The 22,120-nt window shown below is 39.9% G+C and overlaps 2 protein-coding genes across 4 annotated transcripts in view; both read left to right on the top strand.

The window, feature by feature from the left end:
• Positions 1-22,120, top strand: part of LOC117257122 (troponin T, cardiac muscle isoforms) — a 62,085-nt gene that overhangs the window by 35,592 nt on the left and 4,373 nt on the right. The window contains exons 1-9 of one of the 3 annotated variants that reach the window (XM_033627039.2): positions 18,332-18,364; positions 18,522-18,543; positions 18,645-18,708; positions 18,817-18,933; positions 19,056-19,133; positions 19,322-19,423; positions 19,518-19,627; positions 19,718-19,808; positions 21,059-21,099. In XM_033627039.2, the coding sequence (XP_033482930.2) occupies positions 18,835-18,933; positions 19,056-19,133; positions 19,322-19,423; positions 19,518-19,627; positions 19,718-19,808; positions 21,059-21,099 (521 nt within the window). In that variant the 5' untranslated portion in view covers positions 18,332-18,364; positions 18,522-18,543; positions 18,645-18,708; positions 18,817-18,834. Of the gene's footprint in view, positions 1-15,342; positions 15,540-18,331; positions 18,365-18,521; positions 18,544-18,644; positions 18,709-18,816; positions 18,934-19,055; positions 19,134-19,321; positions 19,424-19,517; positions 19,628-19,717; positions 19,809-21,058; positions 21,100-22,120 lie in introns of those variants that run through there. The other 2 variants (XM_078170198.1, XM_078170203.1) reach the window with 2 other exon arrangements.
• On the top strand, positions 766-4,539 carry tnni1b (troponin I type 1b (skeletal, slow)). Its single transcript, XM_033627224.2, has 5 exons — positions 766-862; positions 946-1,077; positions 1,188-1,277; positions 3,569-3,745; positions 4,220-4,539. The coding sequence occupies exons 1-5, from the start codon at positions 854-856 to the stop codon at positions 4,322-4,324; spliced, it is 513 nt and encodes a 170-aa protein (XP_033483115.2). The 5' UTR covers positions 766-853; the 3' UTR covers positions 4,325-4,539.

Below are 22,120 nucleotides of genomic sequence, written 5' to 3'. Positions count from 1 at the left end.
GTCTTTATCCGGAGGTAAAGTGAGGCTGAAAGCAGGAAATGTTATCTAACTGGAATAGCTGCCATGTTGGGGCCTTGCATGCTTCTCTGTCTGCCATCACTCTGCTTCCTGGCAAACGAGTGTGTTATCAGCACTGAGAGGTGACTGCATGATTTTGTCCAGCACGCTTTCCACACGAGTAAGACATAACAATGGCTGATAAACAAAATCAACAACCGTGGCCATGTGAAAAGCCACGTCCTGTCTGTGCTAAAGAATAATAAAAGCAACGGGGCGACAGTTAACACGATATAACATCTCTATATATACTGTATATTTCCATTCTTGTAACCCTATACTGTCGACTGTGGTGGAATGTATCTGTCATGGATCTAAAGGGAAAGCATAGTTAAGACCCAATGGGGCACTCGACTCAAGTGGTCCCCACTGATGAGCACTTCAGAGGCAAAAGGTTTTATTTTTGTCTTCCAGGGGGAATTGAAATAGCCAAGATGCCTGAGAAAGCGTAAGTGTATTGTGTTTCTGTTATTGTTTCCATTTTCCAAATCAGAGTATCAGTTTCATGCAGCAAATGGGATTTATCTATAGAAGCGCATCATGGAATATATGTCAACTCATTAAGAGTGTTGGTATCTGCAGCTGAATGCTAATGCTACATTTCTTTCTCATTTCTGTCTTTGTTGTGTCTGTTCTTTATTTTCTACCCACAGACCGGAGGTAAGATGTCTCAAGACACAATTCACTAACAAATCTAATTATTCAACAGGCTGAACCACTAAAATGTCGCCCAAAATTTAAAAATAAATCATTCTTTTTGCAGAGGAAATCTAAAATCTCAGCATCTCGCAAGCTCATGCTAAAGGTGAGTCCTCAGTCCTATTTGCACAGGCTGTATCTTCACACTAAATTAAACAAATTAAATATACTTTGTGTTTGGCATCTCAGAGCATGATGGTTGCAAAGGCCAAGGAGGAGCTGGAGCAGGAGCTGGAGGAAAAAGAGGAGCAGAAGGCAAAGTACCTGGAAGAAAAATCTCCTCCTTTACACACCAGTGGCATGTCGTTAGCAGAGCTGCAGGTAGAGTCTCACATCTATCACAGAGTTGGTCATATCTGGAAACTAAAACTCTGCTACTTAATTCAGGAGGAGATCTCATTAACACCCACTTTGTCTTATTTTCTTGTCAGACATTATGTGAAGAGCTTCATGCCAAAATAGATGTGGTGGACGAGGAGCGGTACGATATTGAAGCCAAAGTCTTGCACAACACCAGAGAGGTAACTGACCACTTGTTAAGAAAGATAATGACATGCATGGACGATTTCCATAACACCAACAAAAAAGATGAATAAAACATAACACTCAAAGCTGCAACACACTGATGTGGTCCAACAAGTACTGTACATAAAAACCTAGCTGGGCTGGGTATCTTTTTTAAAAATAACAATACCAGTCCCCTTGAAGTGATGCCAATACCAATAAAGTACTTCATTCAATATCCATAATGTGAATGGACTGGTGTGTAGTGTAGCCTTACTTTAAACATGTTGGTGGCATATCAGCACATTGAACTGCCAACTTGGTCAAATACACAGCACTCTACTTCACCACACCTGGGTCGTAGCTGCTACTGTGAAGCGTCAAGTCCATGCCGAGGACAGTTGTGAGAAAGTGACAGGGCTAACGGTTAGCATCACCTCACCCAACAGTTATCTATCTATTTTTGATGTCACTGTGAGTTTGTTGGGACTGTTAAACGCCTCAGTGTTGGATGATAGCAGCTCCTCCTGTGTTAGCTTGTGCTAACCGAGAATGTTGCGGATCAGATGGGGAGTTGGGACAGTCTGGGATCAGACCCCCGGCGCAAAATGGATTGGGCACAGGTGTCATTTGACTGGAGACATCTACATACTACCTGATACTGGGTTATTTCAGGCGATACAGATACCCAGCACTAATGAGTCCCAGCGAAGCAGAAGGTAGAGTGTCTTTAGTCTCCGTACTGCGATGTATTTCTCAGTGAAACAGAATACTTGATTGGTGCGCAGTTACAAGAGGCATTTTAAATCCTTTGCATTTGATTGGACTGCTAAAAGTGGGTGGGCTCAGAGTTTAGCAGAGCTACAGCAGACCAGTGCGCTGCTGGCTCAACCCACACCCTCTTAAAATTAGGTCAGGAGGAGGACAAGGGAGAGATGAATCAATTAAATAGATTAATGAATATACAAATTGGACCTCGGCGATATTGTTTTAGAAATGAATACAAAGGTTTAATCGTTGAAACGTGGACATGTCGCAACAGTGAGGCCCTGACTGTGTCACACCCACAGCATAGTGGTATTTCTATCTTATTTATCTAACCCATTTTCAACCTGTTAAGTCCCACTGAGATAAACAAACTCTTTTTCTAGGGAGACCTTGACAGCAGCATAAGAAAAAGTTATCGCCAGAAACAACACAATAAAAAAACAAGATATACAGTAACATGTGGAAATATTAGAACACCAATGCACAATGACAAGAACTAACCGATTCATTCATCCTTGTGCTTATGAGAGCTTTAAAATCAGGCGGAGACCTGTTCACCTAGTTTCAACTTGTTTTGAAGGTTATAACAATTAAGAGGAGCAGAGCACATAAAGCTCTCTATTCCATCTTAATAATCCGAGCACTGGGAACAGACAACAAAACTAAGTCTTGAGATCTCAGACTGTAGCTACAGTCAGATCTCTGTTCAGTCAAAGTACAAATGTTCAAACGAAAGGTCAAAGATGGCCGACCAGCCCTGGAATAAAGTATCTGTCAGTAGGTGAGAGTAAAGCACTCTGTATGCTCCATGTAACGTTAGTTGTTGAAGCAGTCCACTGTAAAATGCCTGGAGCAGAATCTGGAGCTGTCACAGATACCACTTTATTCAAGTGAATAAATATAAATTCTAGCCCCCAACCCTTAACCATGTATTATATGGACACAAAGACAAAACGACGTAGCATGGCTTTGCTATCTAGCTAATTAGCTCAACGCAGCTAAGAGTTGCAGATTGATGGGTGGATGTCATGATATTATTGGTTGAATTTGGATGATAGCATAGTGGTGCAGTGGTTAGCACTGTCGCCTCACAGCAGAGGGTTCTGGGTTCAAACCCGCTGGCCGACTGTGTGGAGTCTGCATGCTCTCTGTGTGTTAGCATGGGTTTTCTCCAGCTTCCTCCCGCAGTCCAAAGACATGCAGGTTAATTGGTGACTCTAAATTGGCCGTAAGTGTGAATGTGAGTGTGAATGGTTGTCTGTCTCTATGTGTCAGCCCTGTGATAGTCTGGTGACCTGTCCAGGGTGTACCCTGCCTCTTGCCCAATGTCAGCTGGGATAGGCTCCAGCCCGCCTAGAAAATCATGATTGATGTGGTTAAATAGTTGCACAAAGTGTCTGTGGATTTGATCTAAAAGGGTTAAAAAGGCATTTTCCATTTCATCTCAACTTTACTGGTTCTACAATGGGACACTGTGTAAAAGTTGAATATCTGTCACCCTCTGTGACCTTGATTATCTTCCTCTCTACTTTCTCCACAGATCAAAGACCTAAACATCAAGGTACTGGACCTGCGAGGGAAGTTTAAGAGACCCACCCTGAGGAGGGTGAGGGTCTCTGCTGATGCCATCCTGCGCTCCCTCCTGGGCTCCAAACACAAGGTCTCTTTGGATCTACGTGCTAATCTCAAATCAGTCAAGAAGGAGGACACAGAAAAGGTGGGTTTGGAAAAACACAGACAAAGATAAGGAGACAATTTCGACCAAAAGTCAATGACACATGTCTGATTTATTCACACGGCACACGATGTTCAGCTCTGGCAGAGATGTTTCCCATGGTGCTCAGTCATACTGCAGATTGTGCTTTAAGTGTTTGGCAGATGTCCATATGAAAGGTGACTGAAAAAGTGTGAAACTGATTAATCAGCTCTCTCAGCTTGCCAAAACAAAATTAAAACCATTGGTGCATGGGTCAAATCATCAGATTGTGTTTGACAAGATTCCTCTATCCCCAGAGTGAGTGTGTTTAATAGAGAGGTTCTGGATGAAGAGACAAACTTCGTCACACAGACAAACATTATTGAATAATTCTAGATTTACTGCATACATTAAAAAGGTGCACAACGTCTTGAGTCTGACACCGCACTGGGAAAGACTTCACCAAAGTATCTCTCTGTGATTCTCTGTGAGCAGGAGAAGACGGTGGAGGTGAGTGACTGGAGGAAGAACGTAGAAGCCATGTCGGGCATGGAGGGCCGCAAGAAGATGTTTGACGCAGCGAAAGGCCAAAGCCAGTGAACAGGTGTTATTAAAGACAAAGCTGGCTCTCATCGTACATCCAATACCATCACTTGTAAACTAAAGAGTTCAGAATACAGCACCAAACATACATGCATGTACTCTGGAGCACAGGTTCACAGAGGATCTTTTGGTATTTTATATTCAGGACATTTTCACACATTTTCATTGTGTTTTGTTTCATTATCACTGAAATAAACGCAGCATACACTGTCTCTGTGTCGTTTGGTTGCACATTTTGTGGATATTAAAAAAGGAAAGCTTTGCATTCACACACACATCAATCAGCTGTTGTGATTCAGTGGATTGAAGATAGTGTTTTCATGCATTATGGACTGCTTGTCCCTCACACACTCACACACATTGACCAAGATAATGCAGTCAAAATGTGATCTAAGTCAGATAACTCAGAAGTTGCTAAAACTACAGTCAGGGGAATGACACGCAGAGCGAAGGCCAAGCTACAAGACATACCAGCAACAGCTAAGGCTTCAATTCTTTTGCTTTTTGTAACTAAACCTAACCAGGGGCCTGTATCACGAAGCAGGATTAATGTCGTAGCGAGGTAACTTCAGGGTTAACCCTGGGTTTTCGGTCTCACGAAGCCGGTTCAGTTCTTATCGGGGTAGATCACCATGGTAACTTACTGTGAACGGCTATCCTGCTCCGGAGCAGGGTAAGTTCAGGGTTGAATCTGATTCTATAAAAAGCACCACCCACTGGCCAATCAGCTGTTCGGAAAAAAATGACTCCGCTGACAGAAATGCAGCCCAGTCATGACGGGAAGTTTAATTCATTTGATTGATTTTGATTTGAAAGTTTATTTTGAACATTAAAAAAGAAAAGAAAGCAACAACAACAGACAATGAAAAGATTGTTCAAAACGGAGTGGAAACAAGTCGAACTTTCATCCCACCCCTTCATAAGAAAGAAACTGATCATTTGCGGACACTTAATAGCACCATTAATTAGTGCCAATGTTTTGTTTTGTTGGAGGAAATGCTCACTGTTAAAGATAATGGGCCTAATTGACAGCTTTGCTGCTGGAAATGTGGAAAGTAGCCTATCATGTCTACACTTCATGGTGTTTGAGGGATTTTCCTTTTTGTTTTTTAAAGAGGGAGACTAGGTATATTTTTGCACAGCTGTTAATTTCTAACACAGCTCAATATCAGGATGATTTTATTCAGACTATCAATTTGGTGTTGATATGATTTAATTGCGGCGTCAGCTTTAAGCTTTATTGTAGCATATATAACGTTATGACAGAGAAGACCAATTTACCAGACGCAATGATGTTAGACGATAATTGTAATACACGCAATTCATTTGCGCAGCATTGATTTCATGGGATTCAAGGGTGTGATCAGTGTCAGATGTACAGGCATAGGTACTGTAGCTACTTGAACCAGTGATGAGTAATTTAACCTACACATCATTTTATTTGCTACCTTGTTTTGTCTTGATTTTTCCCTCTCTCCTCCTCTATTTCTTCTTTCCTGACCCGTTTCTTTTTCTTCTCTATCATGTGATTTCATTGATGTTTTGACAGGGGAATTTCTTTGATAAGCTTTTAGTGGCTTCTATCCTCTCCGGCACTTTTCTTTTTTTTAATCTTGTTAATCTTATTTTTAACATTATGTGCAAATAAACTAATCTAAACTAAAACTAAACATTATTCATCCCGTTATGTGTTGCCACGCATGTTTCCTCCTCCTGCAGCTGCCACGGTGTTGGCCTTTTCTCTAATGTTGCTTTTCTCCTCCTCATATTTTAGTAGAATTAATCTCTGATCCTCACATGAGAAATACTTTTTTTCCCCTCACATACGGCGCTCTGTGAGGACGCTCAGTGACACTGCGCTTCTCTCATGATTGTGATTGGTCCGCTGCGTGCGCGTTCACAGCTTTTGACAAAGCAACCCTGGGTTGAGTTACCGAGTTGATATCCAGCGTCGTGATACCGATTATCCTGATTGCCATTGTTAGGGTTAGTCAACCCAGGATAGGTCTGGGTAACCCAGGAAAGGTTGATCTCGTGTCATGATACAGGCCCCAGACCTGAACCACAGTGTTGTCACAACATGAAACAGCAAAACAATTTTGACATGGCTTGCGAGAGTTTTGCAGATCTAAGGTTACCATCTAGCCACCAACTGATTGTCAAAAAAAGCATTTGTCTGAAAAGAATGGGCTCATAATTTAGCTCACTACTGCATTTAAGGATGTTTCACATACAGTCCTTTTTAAACAAACCGAACTCAGTCCTCTGAAAGTGGACCAACAGAAAAGGGACTCAGTTCTTTTTGTGTTGTCAGTTGATTTCAAAGAGGACTCAGTTCTCTTTCTGGTCACACTATAGTATTTATAACATAAGTTGACATAGTTTTGTTTTTACTTTGACGTGTCACTGCACTGAGGTTATGAAGCCCCTCGCTCTCAGATGAACTTAAAATTGTAGGGAAACCTTAGTGTTCCTGTGCTGTAGACTGTTGCTGTTTGATATATTCTATATTCCACATCTGGAGACGTGCAGTATCTTCCGTGGACCAAACTACTCCTCGTCCTGCGTCCTTGCAAGTGTTACAGGCCGACTTGGTTTCATCTGTTTTTTCAAGCATCCCACTGCAACAGTATGTGATCTAGAGGGCTGAATACAATGGCAAAGAGAACCTGGAGCGCTGAAGCGAACCAAATTCAGACCTCCTCAGAAGGTGGTCTGAGGGTTTTATTTATGTAAATTTAAAAAATGACTTAAACAATTACACAATGATTAAAATAGTTGACAATCCCTTTTGTCAATCTAGCCCAAAATACAAGACCTACCAGCAACAGCTGAGGATACACCTCACCAGACAGCATGGACCAAGACACAAGCTCAGCCAGTCTGAATAATTATTTCAGTTATCAGTGCAAATAAAAGGCAGCACATGTGCAGGAATGAGGAACAAGCAGAAGCTAACACATCATCCAGCAGAGCCACACTCATATGTAAGCTAGCAGAAGCAGCACATACCTGCTGCAGCATAGTGAAGTGACGCAGAGGCACCTGTCATCATCTCTGAGGGGAATGAATCCTTCAGGAAGAGGCTGAACCCAAACACAGCAGGAGAGGAGACTCCACCTTCAGAGGAACAGCAGCAGGAGCAGTGAGGAGCCCAGTTATCATTATAACCTCCACACATCTGTGCTGACACATGACCGGACTGTCAGCTTCATCATCACCACAGGAGTGTATGACTAAACCCGCTGTCAGGCTGTCAGCAGTTTAAATGACCCGCTGCACACTGAGAGGTGCGTTTGATAACGCAGCAACAAGTAGAGCGTGTCACGTGGTCGTGTAGCGATGGCAACCCCAGATTCGCGAAAACTCCCGCGAGATTAAGTCATAATTTAACCCAGGGTCGGAGCCAAGGGGAAAATGTTGGGGGGGACCAAATGATCTCCCCCTCCACCCCAGAGAATTTGAAAACTCCAGGGATGATGTTTTTCTGTAGGCCGACGTGAAAGTTAGTGTTGGCCTGATTCCCTCATTACTTTTCCATCAGTAAAGGATTATTAGTTGATTATCTCATTTATTTATTTTCTTGTTAAAAAATAATTTATTTATTTATTCATATGTATTTATTTATTTATCTATTTATCTATTTATTTATTCTTATTTATTTATTTATTGTTGGATTATCTTTTTTCATGTTTAAATTTTATTTATTTATTTAGTTATTTATTGTTGAATTATCTGCTTTATTTATTTTCGTATTAAAATTTCAATCATTTATTTATGTATTTACTTATTTATTGTTGGATTTTCTTATTTATCTATTTTCTTATTAAAATTGTATTTATGGGGTGTCGGTCACTCTCTCTCTCTGTCTCCCCATTTCACTCACTGTCCTGTCATTAAAGGCAAAAAGCCCACAAAAATAATCAAAATATATATATTTTTTTTCATTTATTTATTCATTTATATATTTATTGTTGGATTATCTTCTTTATTTATTTTCTTATTAAAATTTAATTCATTTATTTATCTATTCATTGTTGGATTATCTTTTTTTCATGTTTAAATTTTATTTATTTATTTAGTTATTTATTGTTGAATTATCTGCTTTATTTATTTTCATATTAAAATTTCAATCATTTATTTATGTATTTACTTATTTATTGTAGGATTATCTTATTTATTTTTCATGTTTAAATCTTATTTATTTATTTTTTGTTGGATTTTCTTATTTATCTATTTTCTTATTAAAACTGTATTTATAGGGTGTCGGTCACTCTCTCTCTCTGTCTCCCCATTTCACTCACTGTCCTGTCATTAAAGGCAAAAAGCCCACAAAAATAATCAAAATATATATATATATATATATATTTTTTTTTTCATTTATTTATTCATTTATATATTTATTGTTGGATTATCTTCTATATTTATTTTCTTATTAAAATTTAATTCATTTATTTATCTATTCATTGTTGGATTATCTTTTTTTCATGTTTAAATTTTATTTATTTATTTAGTTATTTATTGTTTAATTATCTGCTTTATTTATTTTCATATTAAAATTTCAATCATTTATTTATGTATTTACTTATTTATTGTAGGATTATCTTATTTATTTTTCATGTTTAAATCTTATTTATTTTTTGTTGGATTTTCTTATTTATCTATTTTCTTATTAAAATTGTATTTATGGGGTGTCGGTCACTCTCTCTCTCTGTCTCCCCATTTCACTCACTGTCCTGTCATTAAAGGCAAAAAGCCCACAAAAATAATCAAAAAAAAAAATATTTATTTTTTTCATTTATTTATTCATTTATATATTTATTGTTGGATTATCTTCTTTATTTTTTCTTGTTAAAATTTCATTCATTTACATATATACATATATATAAGATATAAAAGATGGCATACAGGTAAGTTAAAAAGTGCAGGCTGATGCTTTTGATTTTCGCCACAAGGTGTCAGCATCAGTTCAGTTCACTGACAGGTTTTCTAACCAGCAGCAACTTAAAATAAAAACTTGGCTCAATGTATCATTTGTTTCCAACTAAACACACTGCTCATTGATTCAGTAAACGTTATTAACAGATCTCAACAATGCTGACATTTGTTTGAGGTGAAGATCCGTGTTAGGACTGCTGCCATGTCAGGGTTAACCAGTATTAGCACTAAGTGCTTTCTGCTGTTTGTTTTAGGTGAGTCAGGTGCCAGACGGGTGGGGTGTGCAACAATACAATCAGGAGGAGAAAGTTTCAATCAAAGGAAAGTAGCTGGAGCTCAATACTGTGATTGTCTGACTTCCTAAAGCTTTCAATTCCTTTTTTGGCACTCGGCTCAACGGATATCATGTAACACAAGCTAAACATTCATGAAGGTGTCTTATTAAGGGATTAAAAAATAACTCATGCAGTATTATTATACAATGTTAAATACAGAAAATAATATGTTGTATATTTGTTTTCTTTTGATAAAAAGAATAAAAGAACTAAAAAAACTATCATATGCAAAGCAGAGTGTCTGCATCACACATCAGTATTAAAGGCTTTTGCTGTTAATCAATGACTATTTTTAAATTGAGCATGACCACTGAGTATTTCATCGTGATGTGAGCTCACTGATATGACTCATCTGCTCTGTGTGTTATACATGTGTCAGTCATTCAGTCGTTGTGCAGTGCAAACATGTAGAAACACAAAGGAAATAGGTCAGGTGACTATTTGTGTTCAAACACCTCAGTGTTTAAGGTTTAAGGTTTTCTCCTCTATGTAAACACCTACTGAACAAAACAAGAATTCAAATACTTGAGGAAAAATCCTCCAGAGGCGACACAGATAGTTATAATATCTAAGTGTTTTTTACAAGAGACACAAGTGTTGGCAAGGTCAAGGTTAACTTTATTGTCCTACAAAGTGGGAAAGTTGTCCTGGGCTCTACATCCATACTGCAGCCAAAAAAATACAGCATACAACATGGTACATAACCTATTTCCTGTGTTTAGACATGCATCTGTTTGAAGACCTAAAGTTGAGTTCAGACAAAGTTTACATTTGAAACAAGACTGTAGACTTCAGACATGAGTCAGTCTTATTTACATTATAGAAACAGTCCTAATTATCAATATACATAAAACATAAGACACTAGTACTCACCCAGTGAATGCAGGTACGCTCTTTTGCATCACTGAGCCTATTAAGGAATAATATCTAAAATATTTCTGTGGAAAAAAAGTCATGTTAACATGCCAAAATTGTAAAATTCCCACGGCTTCTCTTTGGTGTTATAATTATCCCGTCAAGCCTCAATGAATTTGAGAGCTCAACCCACCACTGTGAAGGAGTTGGCAATCCAGTAGATCTCCGGTGCACAGCAGTGCGTTGCTACCAGCAGTGCTAGACTAGTGTGTATTCACACTCATGTGGACTCCAGCTGTCTCATATAGTGGTAACTAATAAACAAAATTGAGGATTAACAGATGTATCACAATACATGCACATGGATAAAATATCAACAATGCATTTCGGAGGACTTAACTTGATGAACTTGAATCCCTTGGCCCTCTAACTTTTGGATTTGGGACATCCATCCATCCATCGAGAGGCAGGGTACACCCTGGACAGGTCACCAGACTATCACAGGGCTGACACATAGAGACAGACAACCATTCACACTCACATTCACACCTATGGCTGATTTAGAGTCACCAATTAACCTGCATGTCTTTGGACTGTGGGAGGAAGCTGGAGTACCTGGAGAAAACCCACGCTGACACAGGGAGAACATGCAAACTCTGCACAGAAGGGCTCCCACAACTGGGATCAAACCAGGAACCCTGTTGCCGTGAGGCAACAGTGCTAACCACCACTCCACTGTGCCAGCCTTGGATTTGGGACAGTTTATGTTATTATTTTTGGACTAACTGAATGTTGAAAATAGGCGTAGTGCTCCTTAAAACCTTGAGTCTAGTCTCATTTGACGTTTTTAAATCCTCTAATACTCGACACACCCAAAATTGATCATTTCTTTCTTAGGCCTATTGTATGGGCTGAGCCTCCATCATGTAAAAACACTAATGATATGGTTTTAAACGGAATAAGTTCAAATACTTCAGACCTGTAATGCTTGCTACTGACTTTCCCTTTGCCTCTTAAGACTTCACTGACATGACTTGACTTTAATTAGCCCCCCCCTGGGCACTTGAGACTGAGTGTGCGACTTGCTTGGACAAGATCTGAGACCTGACTTGACATTTGAACTCACCACAGAAGACTCCAAAACAGCATCAAACAATCTGTAAACAAAGTCCTGGATGAGACGGAGGGGGAACTCCATTCAACTCAGAGCTGCATTTTGGCTCCGGCTCCTGGCCGCCCAATGAGTCATAACCCTGACTGTGGGGTCAGATACAATATTAACAGCAAACACTGGGAGTATCAAAAGACTTGGCATGGTAGTGATGGGTGTTGTTGATGGCACGTTATTGCATGTAAGGGCAGAGATGAAAGGCGAGGTGGAGGAAGATGGTTCCACTGAAGGGAGTGAATCTTAACTTACCCACCCGCTTGGCAGTCTGCTATGGGAATAATGCTCAGTGATGTGAATATATGACACCTCCAGTTTAGGGAATAAACTGTTGCTGCGAACTGATGCTGTTGTGTGATGAATGTGGCATTGACCTGCAGAATAGAAATAAGTAAATAAAGTGTCTCTTCGCTGTAACTGATAGGAGCTTGAGCCGCTCCTTTGTGGGTTTGTTTGCACACAAGAGGAGGTTTACAAGGATTATTTCTAACCTTCCTTGTGTCTGCCAGGCCTGAGTTACTGTAACCTTTTGAGAGCAATAATCCTGCGCTGTTCAGCGTAGGTTTTGCCGTGTAAAAATAGACAATGCAAGTCCGTGGAGAATGTGTGTTTTCCCATTCTAGCTAATGCCATGTGCCATCTGTTTGCAGGTATGTGCCCACCCATTGTAGACATGGGCAGTTTGCCGCCATGTGATCCACTACTGGGTTTAAAAGCTTATGGCCTGCAGGGAAGGGCACAGTATACAATTCCCCATTGAGCCCAGTCTGAAGAGCACGTCCCACTATCTGGGTAAGTGCTGCTTTTTAAACAGGTAATGGAGACAAGTGGGTTCAGTTTGGCATTATTATATCATCTCAGGCTGTCGTTGGTGCTGTATCGCTCACTATCCTCCTTTGAATTGGACTCACTTGTGCAGGTACTGCAGCCTAAACATGTCAGACACAGAGGATGCTACGACTGAGTGAGTAGATGAATCGTCTCTGAGGAATAGAGAGTAACAAAGTGATGGCAGCTCAGATGGAATCAATTGTGACAAAATATTTTTGGTGTTTTTTTCTTCTTCCAGGGGACAACGTAAGTCAGAGTTTGCGGTTCAAGATGAGCCTTCACAGTTTGAACTCGAGGTGTAGTTAATAGGCTGCAGACTCAGACAGCTGTTTCTTGTCAGTAAGAAATCATTCAGACTGGCTGGATGCTACACAGCTGCTTCATGTGGAAAAAACATGCATGAATACTGTGATTATGCTGCATGTAGACATATCAGACATGCATTTATATCCATGCCCATGTTTAATATACTTTTAAAGCACATTTCCATAGCTGACCTCTGCTTTTTACCACTCTGCGTGTACTCTGTGAGGGAGACGAGGATATTGTTGGTCAAGCCAGTCGCCAGAGAAAATGTTGGAATATAAGTTTTGGCAAAGGGATATTTGTACATTATCATATAGCAGATACGTTCAAGCTTTATAGTTCCACAATGCTGTGGTTAATATGTGGTGATGTTTAGGAAAGGATCATGTTTTGGCTTAAAATGCACAGTTTTGGTGGCACAGTCAATGCTGGAAATGCCAGCAATGTCTTTGCTAGAAAAATGCTTTTCATGGCACAGTCACAGACAGAAATGCCTCTTATGTCTCCCTAAAAACAACCAGTTTTGGTGGCACCATCACGGCTGGTCATGCCATCGATGTCATACTAAAAAAACAACCAGTTTTGGTGGCACAGTCGCAGCTGGAAATCCACCAATGTCTTGCCAAAAAAATACTTGCTTGTCAAGGTAACGTCGCAGTTATGAAATTCCGCTGATGTCTTGCTTTTTAGCAAGACAATCAGTTTTTTTGTGGAACCATTACAGCTGGAAATACAGCTGGAAATGCTGTAGATATGTTGCTAAAATACAAATATTTTTGGTGGCACATTTGCCGCTAGAAATGCCGTCGATGTCTCCCTAAACAACAAGCATTTTCGTTTTTTGCAGGTCTTGAACAGTAGTCTGCAGTTTGGCAGGTATCTGGCTGATGTCACGTTATTCACCATTGCTTCCATTTCCTAATGACAAAGTCAGCTCATATATATGAATCAGGACTATGTCACTTTGGAAATGTTGATATATATAAAGCAACAACAACAAATCTGCGGTTTGCATAAATGTACAATTCCAACATTTACTCCTGGAGACTGGGCTGGGTGTGTATGTACTTTCATACAAACAATATCTATGAAAACAATGTTAGCTTCTAAATGCTTCAACCTCTAGACACTGGTCGTATTTTTCCTGCTACTTTGTTACCTGCTTTACACACTTGAGCCTCGCATTTATAGTTACTTAACACACAGCATCTGCTAAGCTGCCGGCTCTCACCATACAGCATACTGTATTTTTGGCGTGCTGGTGCCACTGTAGGAGCAGCTGCCGTCCTTGAGCCCTTCTGCCAGATTGACCTTTGTCCTCTCCGTCAGTCCTCTCTGTCTGAGGCTGGAGCCAGGTCACCTAGTATTCACATCCCAGTGGATCTGTCCTTTCAATTCAAATAGGGCAATGGGTCGCCATCAAAGAGATAAAGGCTCTTACCTCTATTTCTGTTGCCTTTGTGAGGCTGTCCATGCGAGCCACTGTACAGCCCCGCTGTCCCTGAAACTAAGCGGCACCTGTCCCCCTCTACGTGGGGTAGAGTCGCTGTTAGAGAGCAATGTAGGTCAGCTTATGTTCTCAATAGAGGACCTTTGGGAAGACAGCAGTACAAGCACAATACCCACTTTCATCTGTGTGCCTGTAAGAGGTCCTCTAAATGCAGGTTGGCTTACCTGCTTTGCAGTGCAAAGAGGTTAAGTTACCCTCTGTGGCTAAAGGGACTTTGACTAAAGGCCTGGTGTTGCGTTTTCCCACAGAAGCTCAATGAGGAGACATGTTCGGTACAAGAACGACAGCATTTAAACTGCTTTGCAAAAAGTGCAAAAGCAAAAGGCAACTGTGGGAAGGCTGGTGGCAAAATGACAAAATTACCTCTGTTACAAGTGGAATTAAGATGGGAATCAGAAAGTCTCCATCTGCACAGCTTTATTTAAAAAAGGAATATTCAAATGAAAGAGTGTCATTTAAAAGAAGCTGTATATCCTCCATTGCCAACAACTGTATAAACAAATGAATGCAGGGTTCCCATATCTCTTAACTATCAGATTCACAGACTTTTCAAGGACTTTCGAGGCCAAATTCCCACAGATTTAGGGACCCCAGAAGGCACAGTTTGAGACACAGATCAAGGTTAATTACTGTTACAACACTGAGAATTTTCAGAATGAGAATTAGCAGGCTACAGACGCTCACAGACAACAATTATAATGAGAAAGAGACTTCAAATGTGTCAACACTTCAATTGTGCTGTCTAGTTTGTGGCAGGTGGCGCGCCCTGCAGGTGTGGGAGACGTATGCAGACGGCGAAATGTAGCCTTTTTATCAACTTACAACATCAAAGGAACTTCAGTTTCGTTTCTTGCACAAAATATATAAGTTCAAACACTTTTAGTGAAAAAAAAAACCTTAAATGCCTTGATTTTTTCCTCAAATTCACCCTAAAATTGGCAGTTTGTGGGATATATGAAAAATGAAATAGCACAAGCTCAAATATAAGAAAATTCTATGTAGAGATATTTTAATATTTTTCATTTAACATCTTGTCTTGGTTTTGAAGGCACTGTCAAAAATACACCGAGAAATAATGTCAATCTAAATGCTGTATGAGATTTTTATACATTGTTTGCTCGCTAACTCTTCATGCTTGCTTTGCACAGAAGGGGATGAGGAGGTGGAGGAGGAAGAGATAGCAGAGGAGGAGGAGGTGGTGGAAGAGAAGGAAGAGGTGGAGGAGGTAGTAGAGGAGGAAGAGGAGGAGGAGGAGGAGGAGGAGGAGGAGTTAGAAGGTAGTATTACTGATGCTAATATCTGTTTGCATGCTAGCTATCAATAGATGTGACCTTTTTCCTAACACACTGTTGGCAACCATGTAGTCTACTAGTGCAGCCTACGTGTACAATGTATTGTCACTGTTTAAGAAAAACCATGTCTCTCCAAAACCTCTAAATGTTTTTCATAAGCTCGTAAAACAGCCAAGTTGTTTAGCTAAATGTTGTAAATGGTTTATTTAACTTTACTACACTCCAGATGACCAGGAGATACATGATTTTCACTGGACAGTGATGATACATTGGTCTGAGAATATGATGTGATACTGTCTCTAACACCATTGATGTACCTGTATACTTGCTGAAAATGCAGTTATTGTTGAAACTTTCATTTTGAGTTGTGCAGTTTGGTTTTTAAAGGTAAATTTACAACACAGTCTCACTCCCAAGTTGCCGAAGATGCCAACACTTGGTCAGTGGCCCTGTATGTCAAAATATGGCATGCTAGGTATCCTCCTGTGTCAGTTTTGGATGCACGAGGACGGCGTGTCAATTTACTCTTGTTACATGCATTGTGTCTTTTCAAAATAAACTTCTGTTTTTACAGGAAATGCACAGTTTCGGCACATTAAATGCATACAGGCTCTTTTTTAAAATAGATTTACAATACAGGTTAAACACTTTGTTTTTAGGTGTACCTCCTCAGGTTTAGGTATGGATGCGTAAAGAGAATTGGATACAGCGCTGAAAGCAGGGCCGCAGTCATTCCTATGAAAACTGCTCTGTGGTTCTTCATGAAGCCAAAACATTCAGCTGTTGCAGATAAAATTACCCAGATGATTGGAACCAGCTGCGCATCATCTGGGCTTTAGACTTTACAAATGTTACCAGACCGAACTGATCAAATCCTGATAGTGAAATGAGTCATTTGGGTGGTGACATTTAAAAAAAAATGTATCCACTGATTTACAGATGTTTTTTACACCATGTACATCAGTAGAGGAATAAAGTGTTTTGGGGCCAGAGGGCATCATGTCACCTGTTTGGCCATAACAAATATTGGCTTCAAAGCCACTTCCTGTGTGCACTTCCTGAGGGCCTGGGTTCAGGCAACAAAAGCACTCGGTTAGGTTTAGAAAAAAAACATCATGGTTTGGCTTAACATAAGTAAGTTTGTTACTAACATTACGCAATGTTAAAAGTCACTAGAGTAGTATGCTACACATATTAGCACACTATGTTGCTATTAACGTAACTTAATAGCCTTTCACACAGGACACAAACAGCGAGCTCCTGGGTGAAAGTCAAGAGTTTGTTTGACCCATCACCCACCCTATGCAGACTTTCTGCTCTTTATACCAGTGGTTTTCAAACTTTTTGTGCCCAAGGCACCAGAATCACAAGGCACACCTGTATTTATATCTGTGGACAAAAGCTTCTTTAACGTGTGTTATCACTCCTATCACAACATAAGACAATAAAAATAAGGAAAAATAAGACAGGCAGTTTTTGTGATACTGACAGTTTTACTCTTTTCTTTGGGTGTTAGTTCGTCTTCGCTGGTGCTTTGTTGTAATTTTCTCTGTACAATAAAGCGATCCATTGTCCCACTCACGGCTTTAAATGTTAAAATGTTATCATCCCTCACAATGACTGCCAACCCAGGCTTCTGATGTGTCACACACAATCCTCATGCACAAATGGCAACAAATAATTTCCCTGTGAAGCTTTTAAATTAAATTAAATTAAATTAAATTAAATTGAATTAAATTAAAATTAAATTAAATTAAATTAAAATATTTTAGCTAGAGTTTGCCTCTTTATTAGCAAATGGGTGCACAAAACATACTGATACAGTCAATTAAAAATCAATTCATAACTTTTTCTACAGGCCCAGTTGAATATTGCAATAATAATGTACGGTTATCACAAAATCCCATGGCACACCAGTGTGTTGCAGCACACCATTTGAGAACCACTGCTTTATACTACTGTAGGTGCTCAGAGCATTAAAACTGCTGCCATCCAGTGCATCACATACCGCTACTAGGGTTTCATTGTACATCAGTATCTGAGGCTGAGGGCCACTGACCAAATATTAATCTAAAAATCATGTGGATACAGAAATATTATTTAACTACCCTGACACCCTTAAATTGATGAACGATAAATAAATAAATAATCAATGACAAAAAAAAATACAAAGAACAAAACATTTGATAGACGCATGTACTTTCTGCCTGCTAGTTACATGACAGGGACTCAGGTGGAGACACGTATGAGTTATCTGTGATAATAATCTAAAGGGGCCTCTTAAAAACTCCCTGAGAGAAGCCACGTCTGCATTCCTCTCTGGCTGGGTCCATCATCACTGACAGGAGATGATGGTCAGCTATGTTGCCTCAGTCGACTGCTTTGTGATTCCAGCTCCATCATTGCTGACAGCGACTCCTTTCTTAAATTACAGACCAATAGGAGAGCAACAACACTTGATTTACTTGTATTGCGGCCTGCTAAACCAGAAGGACTTTTAAAAAAAACAAATTAAGAGTGTTGAGAGTGAAATCTTTTTTTCTCATTTTATAACAAAGTCAAATCAAAACTTTACTAAATATCACATACTGGTGGACAATAATCTTTTAAATGAAACTTAAAACACATTTTTACAACTACTGCACTTTTAAAATCCTTCCTGAGAGTCACCTGTGACCCTTTTTATCAGTGTCATAATTCTCTACATGTCAGTGTAACCTGCACTTTCTCATGTTCACTCACTGTTGTCTCAACACTGACCCTCTCATCTTTCAGCAGATGCTGCAGGGGAGAATGAAGGAGGTATGGACCGCTTATTTAGGCAGAACAAAGGCTATGTTTGTGCAACAGCAGAAAAAATGTTGCTCTGTGGGATGTTTCATGCATAAAGTCCTTCGTTTTTTAAAATAAGTTGCTTCACAAACTAAAGATTTTACTTTGCTTTTTTATGCACACACAGAAGACGCAAAGCGCAAGATAAAGTAAGACCAGAGTTTAAATATATTCATACAACTTAAATTGAAAAATAATTCTCTGTGTAAGACACATTAAGATGAAAAGAGTTTTCCATCTTCCTCCTCAGGGCTGGTTTTGTGCCCGGCTTGGCAGCGCCCAAAATCCCAGAAGGAGAAAAAGTGGACTTTGATGTGAGTTCATCTCAGGACTGATCAAAGTTACACCTGCAAGCTGTCTTTTTTTAAGGGAAGGCAGATTGTTGGATATGCTCACGTTTCAACTTCTTGCTATAATTTCAGGACATTCATCGAAAACGAATGGAGAAGGACCTGACCGAGCTCCACTCTCTGATTGATGCTCACTTCGAGCAGCGCAAGAAGGAGGAAGAGGAGCTCATCAGCCTCACAGATCGCATTGTATGTCCATATCTTCTACTGCAATATGTAACACGTTTTGTCTCCAGTAATCAAGTGCTGTCTTTCAGTTTTGAGTTTACAGGATTTTGTTGTGGTGTGTAAAATTTTCCTTCCTGCTTCAGGAGGCACGCAGGTCAGAGAGAGCAGAGCAGATGAAGATCCGGGCAGAAAGAGAAAGAGAGCGGCAGAACAAACTAGCTGTACGTATACGAGGACAAATAACATTTACAGATCATCACTGTAAGACGGACAAGCTTCCTGAACCCTATCAGCTACAGAAACATTTTAAGAACTGGCTTTTTCAAAGTGCAAATATTTCATTCCCAACTATAAAGTATACTAACAACTTCAATTAAACTAACATGAGTGATCAAATGTACCATGACAGGAAGAGAAAGCAAAAAAAGAAGAGGGAGAGGCGAAGAAGAAAGCAGACGATGATGCGAGGAAGAAAATGATTCTGTCCAACTTGACCTTCACTGGATACAAGGTGAAGAATTTCTGTATCTTTAAAACATGTCATATGCTAGATTAGAGGTGCACTAACCTCCTGTGTATATGTACACATCCCTCTCCCTGACCAGCAGACACAACCCGGCCAAAAGAAACAAACGGAAAGAGAAAAGAAGAAGAAGATCCTGAGTGATCGACGCAAAGAGTTGAATGTTGAGCACATGAAAGAGGACAAACTCAGGTAAAAATAAAAATCCAGCAAGAAAACAGTCTCTAGACTCATTCCAGATACTTCTCATGATCTACCACTGCCTTCTCTGTGCCGATGCAGGGAAAAAGCCAAGGAATTGTGGGATTGGATGCGCCAGCTGGAGGCTGAGAAATTTGACCTTAAGGATCAGTACACGAAGCAAAAGTATGAGGTAAGTTCTTTTCAACACAAGCACCATTCACTGTTGTGGCTGAGACTGCCATACAAGGTGCCACCTGTATGATCACTTCGACACGTACACTCTAATGGCAATGGATCAAACTCCCAGTCCTCTGACTGGTAGACAACCTAACTCTACCTCCTGAGCCACAGCCACCCCACATGTACATAGATTCTTGTGGTGGCATTATAATCATGTAAACATCACCAGGGACTCTGGGACTCAGGCCAAACTGTAAACAGACCGTGACAGAAAGATTTATGACAACATTTCCTTATATAAACTAAATATCTGATGACCAGTTTTGTCAGTTACTGTGAGCGGAGTTCAGGCAAAGATCATGAGATGAGATGAAGTAGCAGAAAAAGTTTAAAAAGCTAAGTTTGAGAAATTAAATATAATTATATCGAACATATATAATGCACTACAAAAGCAGAGAACAGCAGTGGCAGACTCAGGCTGTCTGAGAGGCAGGGGTGAAAAATATAAAAGGGCACCAGCAGGTTTCCCATAGACTTTCCACAGCACTGCATACATTTTTAGGCCACCCTAGAGCACACTTTATGATGATTCATCTCCCACAGGAGCATCTAAGAGTGCACTTTTGCAGCAGTAAACTGTGAAGAGAAAACAGGGCTAAGTTTTGATGCTAGTTAGCCAAATTGTTTCACAGATTAGTTGTAATAATCAAGTTTCTATCATCCTCAACTCAATGTTGAACAAGTACAATTAAATAATCTATAATTTAACATATTTAAACATGTGATTTAAATGAGGTCTAACAACATTAATTTGCAGAACTTCCATGAGAGTCAGCGAGTGAGATGGCAGTTACTGCTACTTTCTAGGTGTTAGCAGGACAAGCTAATTTAGCAAGTGTTAGTCTACTTCTCTTCCTCAATCGTGATGGGTTTCAGCTATTGATTTATGTGTCGGCTGTCAAACTATGATCAATCACAGGGAACTATTTCAAAAACGTAGAGAAATCAACCTTCAGCTTATGCTAGCTGTGGCCATTTCACCAGGTAGCTTTGACTTAACCCAGTCAGAGTTCAGTGACTGCAGTTTCTAAATTTTACTAAATCGTCTTTTTTTTTTTTTCAGGCACATTTCTTGGCGTCACTTTTTTTAAATGGTGAAACAAATGTTTAAAAAGTCGGATTCAGTTTTGAGCAAATAGGCGTTTTACTGTATTTTGGCTTTAGTGAATGTCGATTAACGTTCAAACATCTTTTTCACAGATCACCGTGCTAAGAAACCGGGTCAGTGATCATCAGAAAGTGTAAGTATTGTTCATAGATGCTAACATCATGGTGCACATATTACGATTTCATTCAGTGCCTTTTAAGGCCCTGATCACACAGGAGGCGTTTTGGAGGTTGCAAAATGTGAGGCACACCGCACTGCCTTTTTTTAAAATTGAATGCCAGTAGTGGAAAAAAAAGCTTGCTGAGTCTTTTTATTGTTTCAAGGCACCTCATCACGTTCTTACACGAACTTTCCCGTGTAGTCAATCTAGTTTTTGTTACAGTAATTAGTATCTAGTTCCTAAAGTGGACAGGCAGAGGGTACTTACTGTAGCTCTGGTTGAGGGTGAGAGGCTGTTAGCAAATCGTTTCCTGGGCACAGGGAAACAGAGATCTGTGTGGGTACATGAGATCCTTAAAAAGAGGGTGGATCACAGGGAGTACCACCAGTTGGTCCAGGAGCTTCACCTCGAGGGTGGTTGTTTCCAGGCATATTTTAGGATGACTCGGGGGCACCAACCTGTTGTCTATCATCTGGCTGTATAGCTCTGGACATCTGGCAACCGCTACCACCATGTTCTCCTCCACTGTTACCAACTGTAAACTTGTTGTCATGACCACCACAGAAGGACCGCCTCTCAAATCATCCGGTTGGACAATGAGATAAAAAAGAGAGATGACTTGGGCCATTTTTCTGCTCTGAGTTGAAGTTTTTTCAACTCCAGGAGTTCAGAGCACTCCGGCAAAAACGCCAGGCACCTAGAGCACTGAAACATGAGGCGGGTAGCAACGCAAAAACAGTTTCATTCTCATTAAAACAATCACAAAAAGCTGCCTCCAGCTGCTAAAACACTTTGTATGTGTGATCAGGGCCTAACACGTTATGCATGGAACATATGCTTTTTTTGTTTTTCTTGAGTGCGACTACACAGAATTATTACTATTACTATTATTGTTATTATTATTATATCTATTTATTTAAAATTTGCTAGTTTTTATCGTTATATGTTATGTACAGTTTTATGTTATGTGCTATATAAAAAAATGTGCTGGACC

Source organism: Epinephelus lanceolatus, chromosome 1, assembly GCF_041903045.1.
Source record: "Epinephelus lanceolatus isolate andai-2023 chromosome 1, ASM4190304v1, whole genome shotgun sequence".
Taxonomy (NCBI): Eukaryota; Metazoa; Chordata; class Actinopteri; order Perciformes; family Serranidae; genus Epinephelus; species Epinephelus lanceolatus.
This window is presented reverse-complemented; position numbering and strand designations above follow the sequence as displayed.

Bases quoted from the DNA above. Each gene is read 5' to 3' on its own strand.
- tnni1b (XM_033627224.2), top strand. The intron at 1,078-1,187 runs GTAGAGTCTCAC...TTTTCTTGTCAG, and splicing joins TGTCGTTAGCAGAGCTGCAG to ACATTATGTGAAGAGCTTCA. The intron at 1,278-3,568 runs GTAACTGACCAC...CTTTCTCCACAG, and splicing joins TCTTGCACAACACCAGAGAG to ATCAAAGACCTAAACATCAA.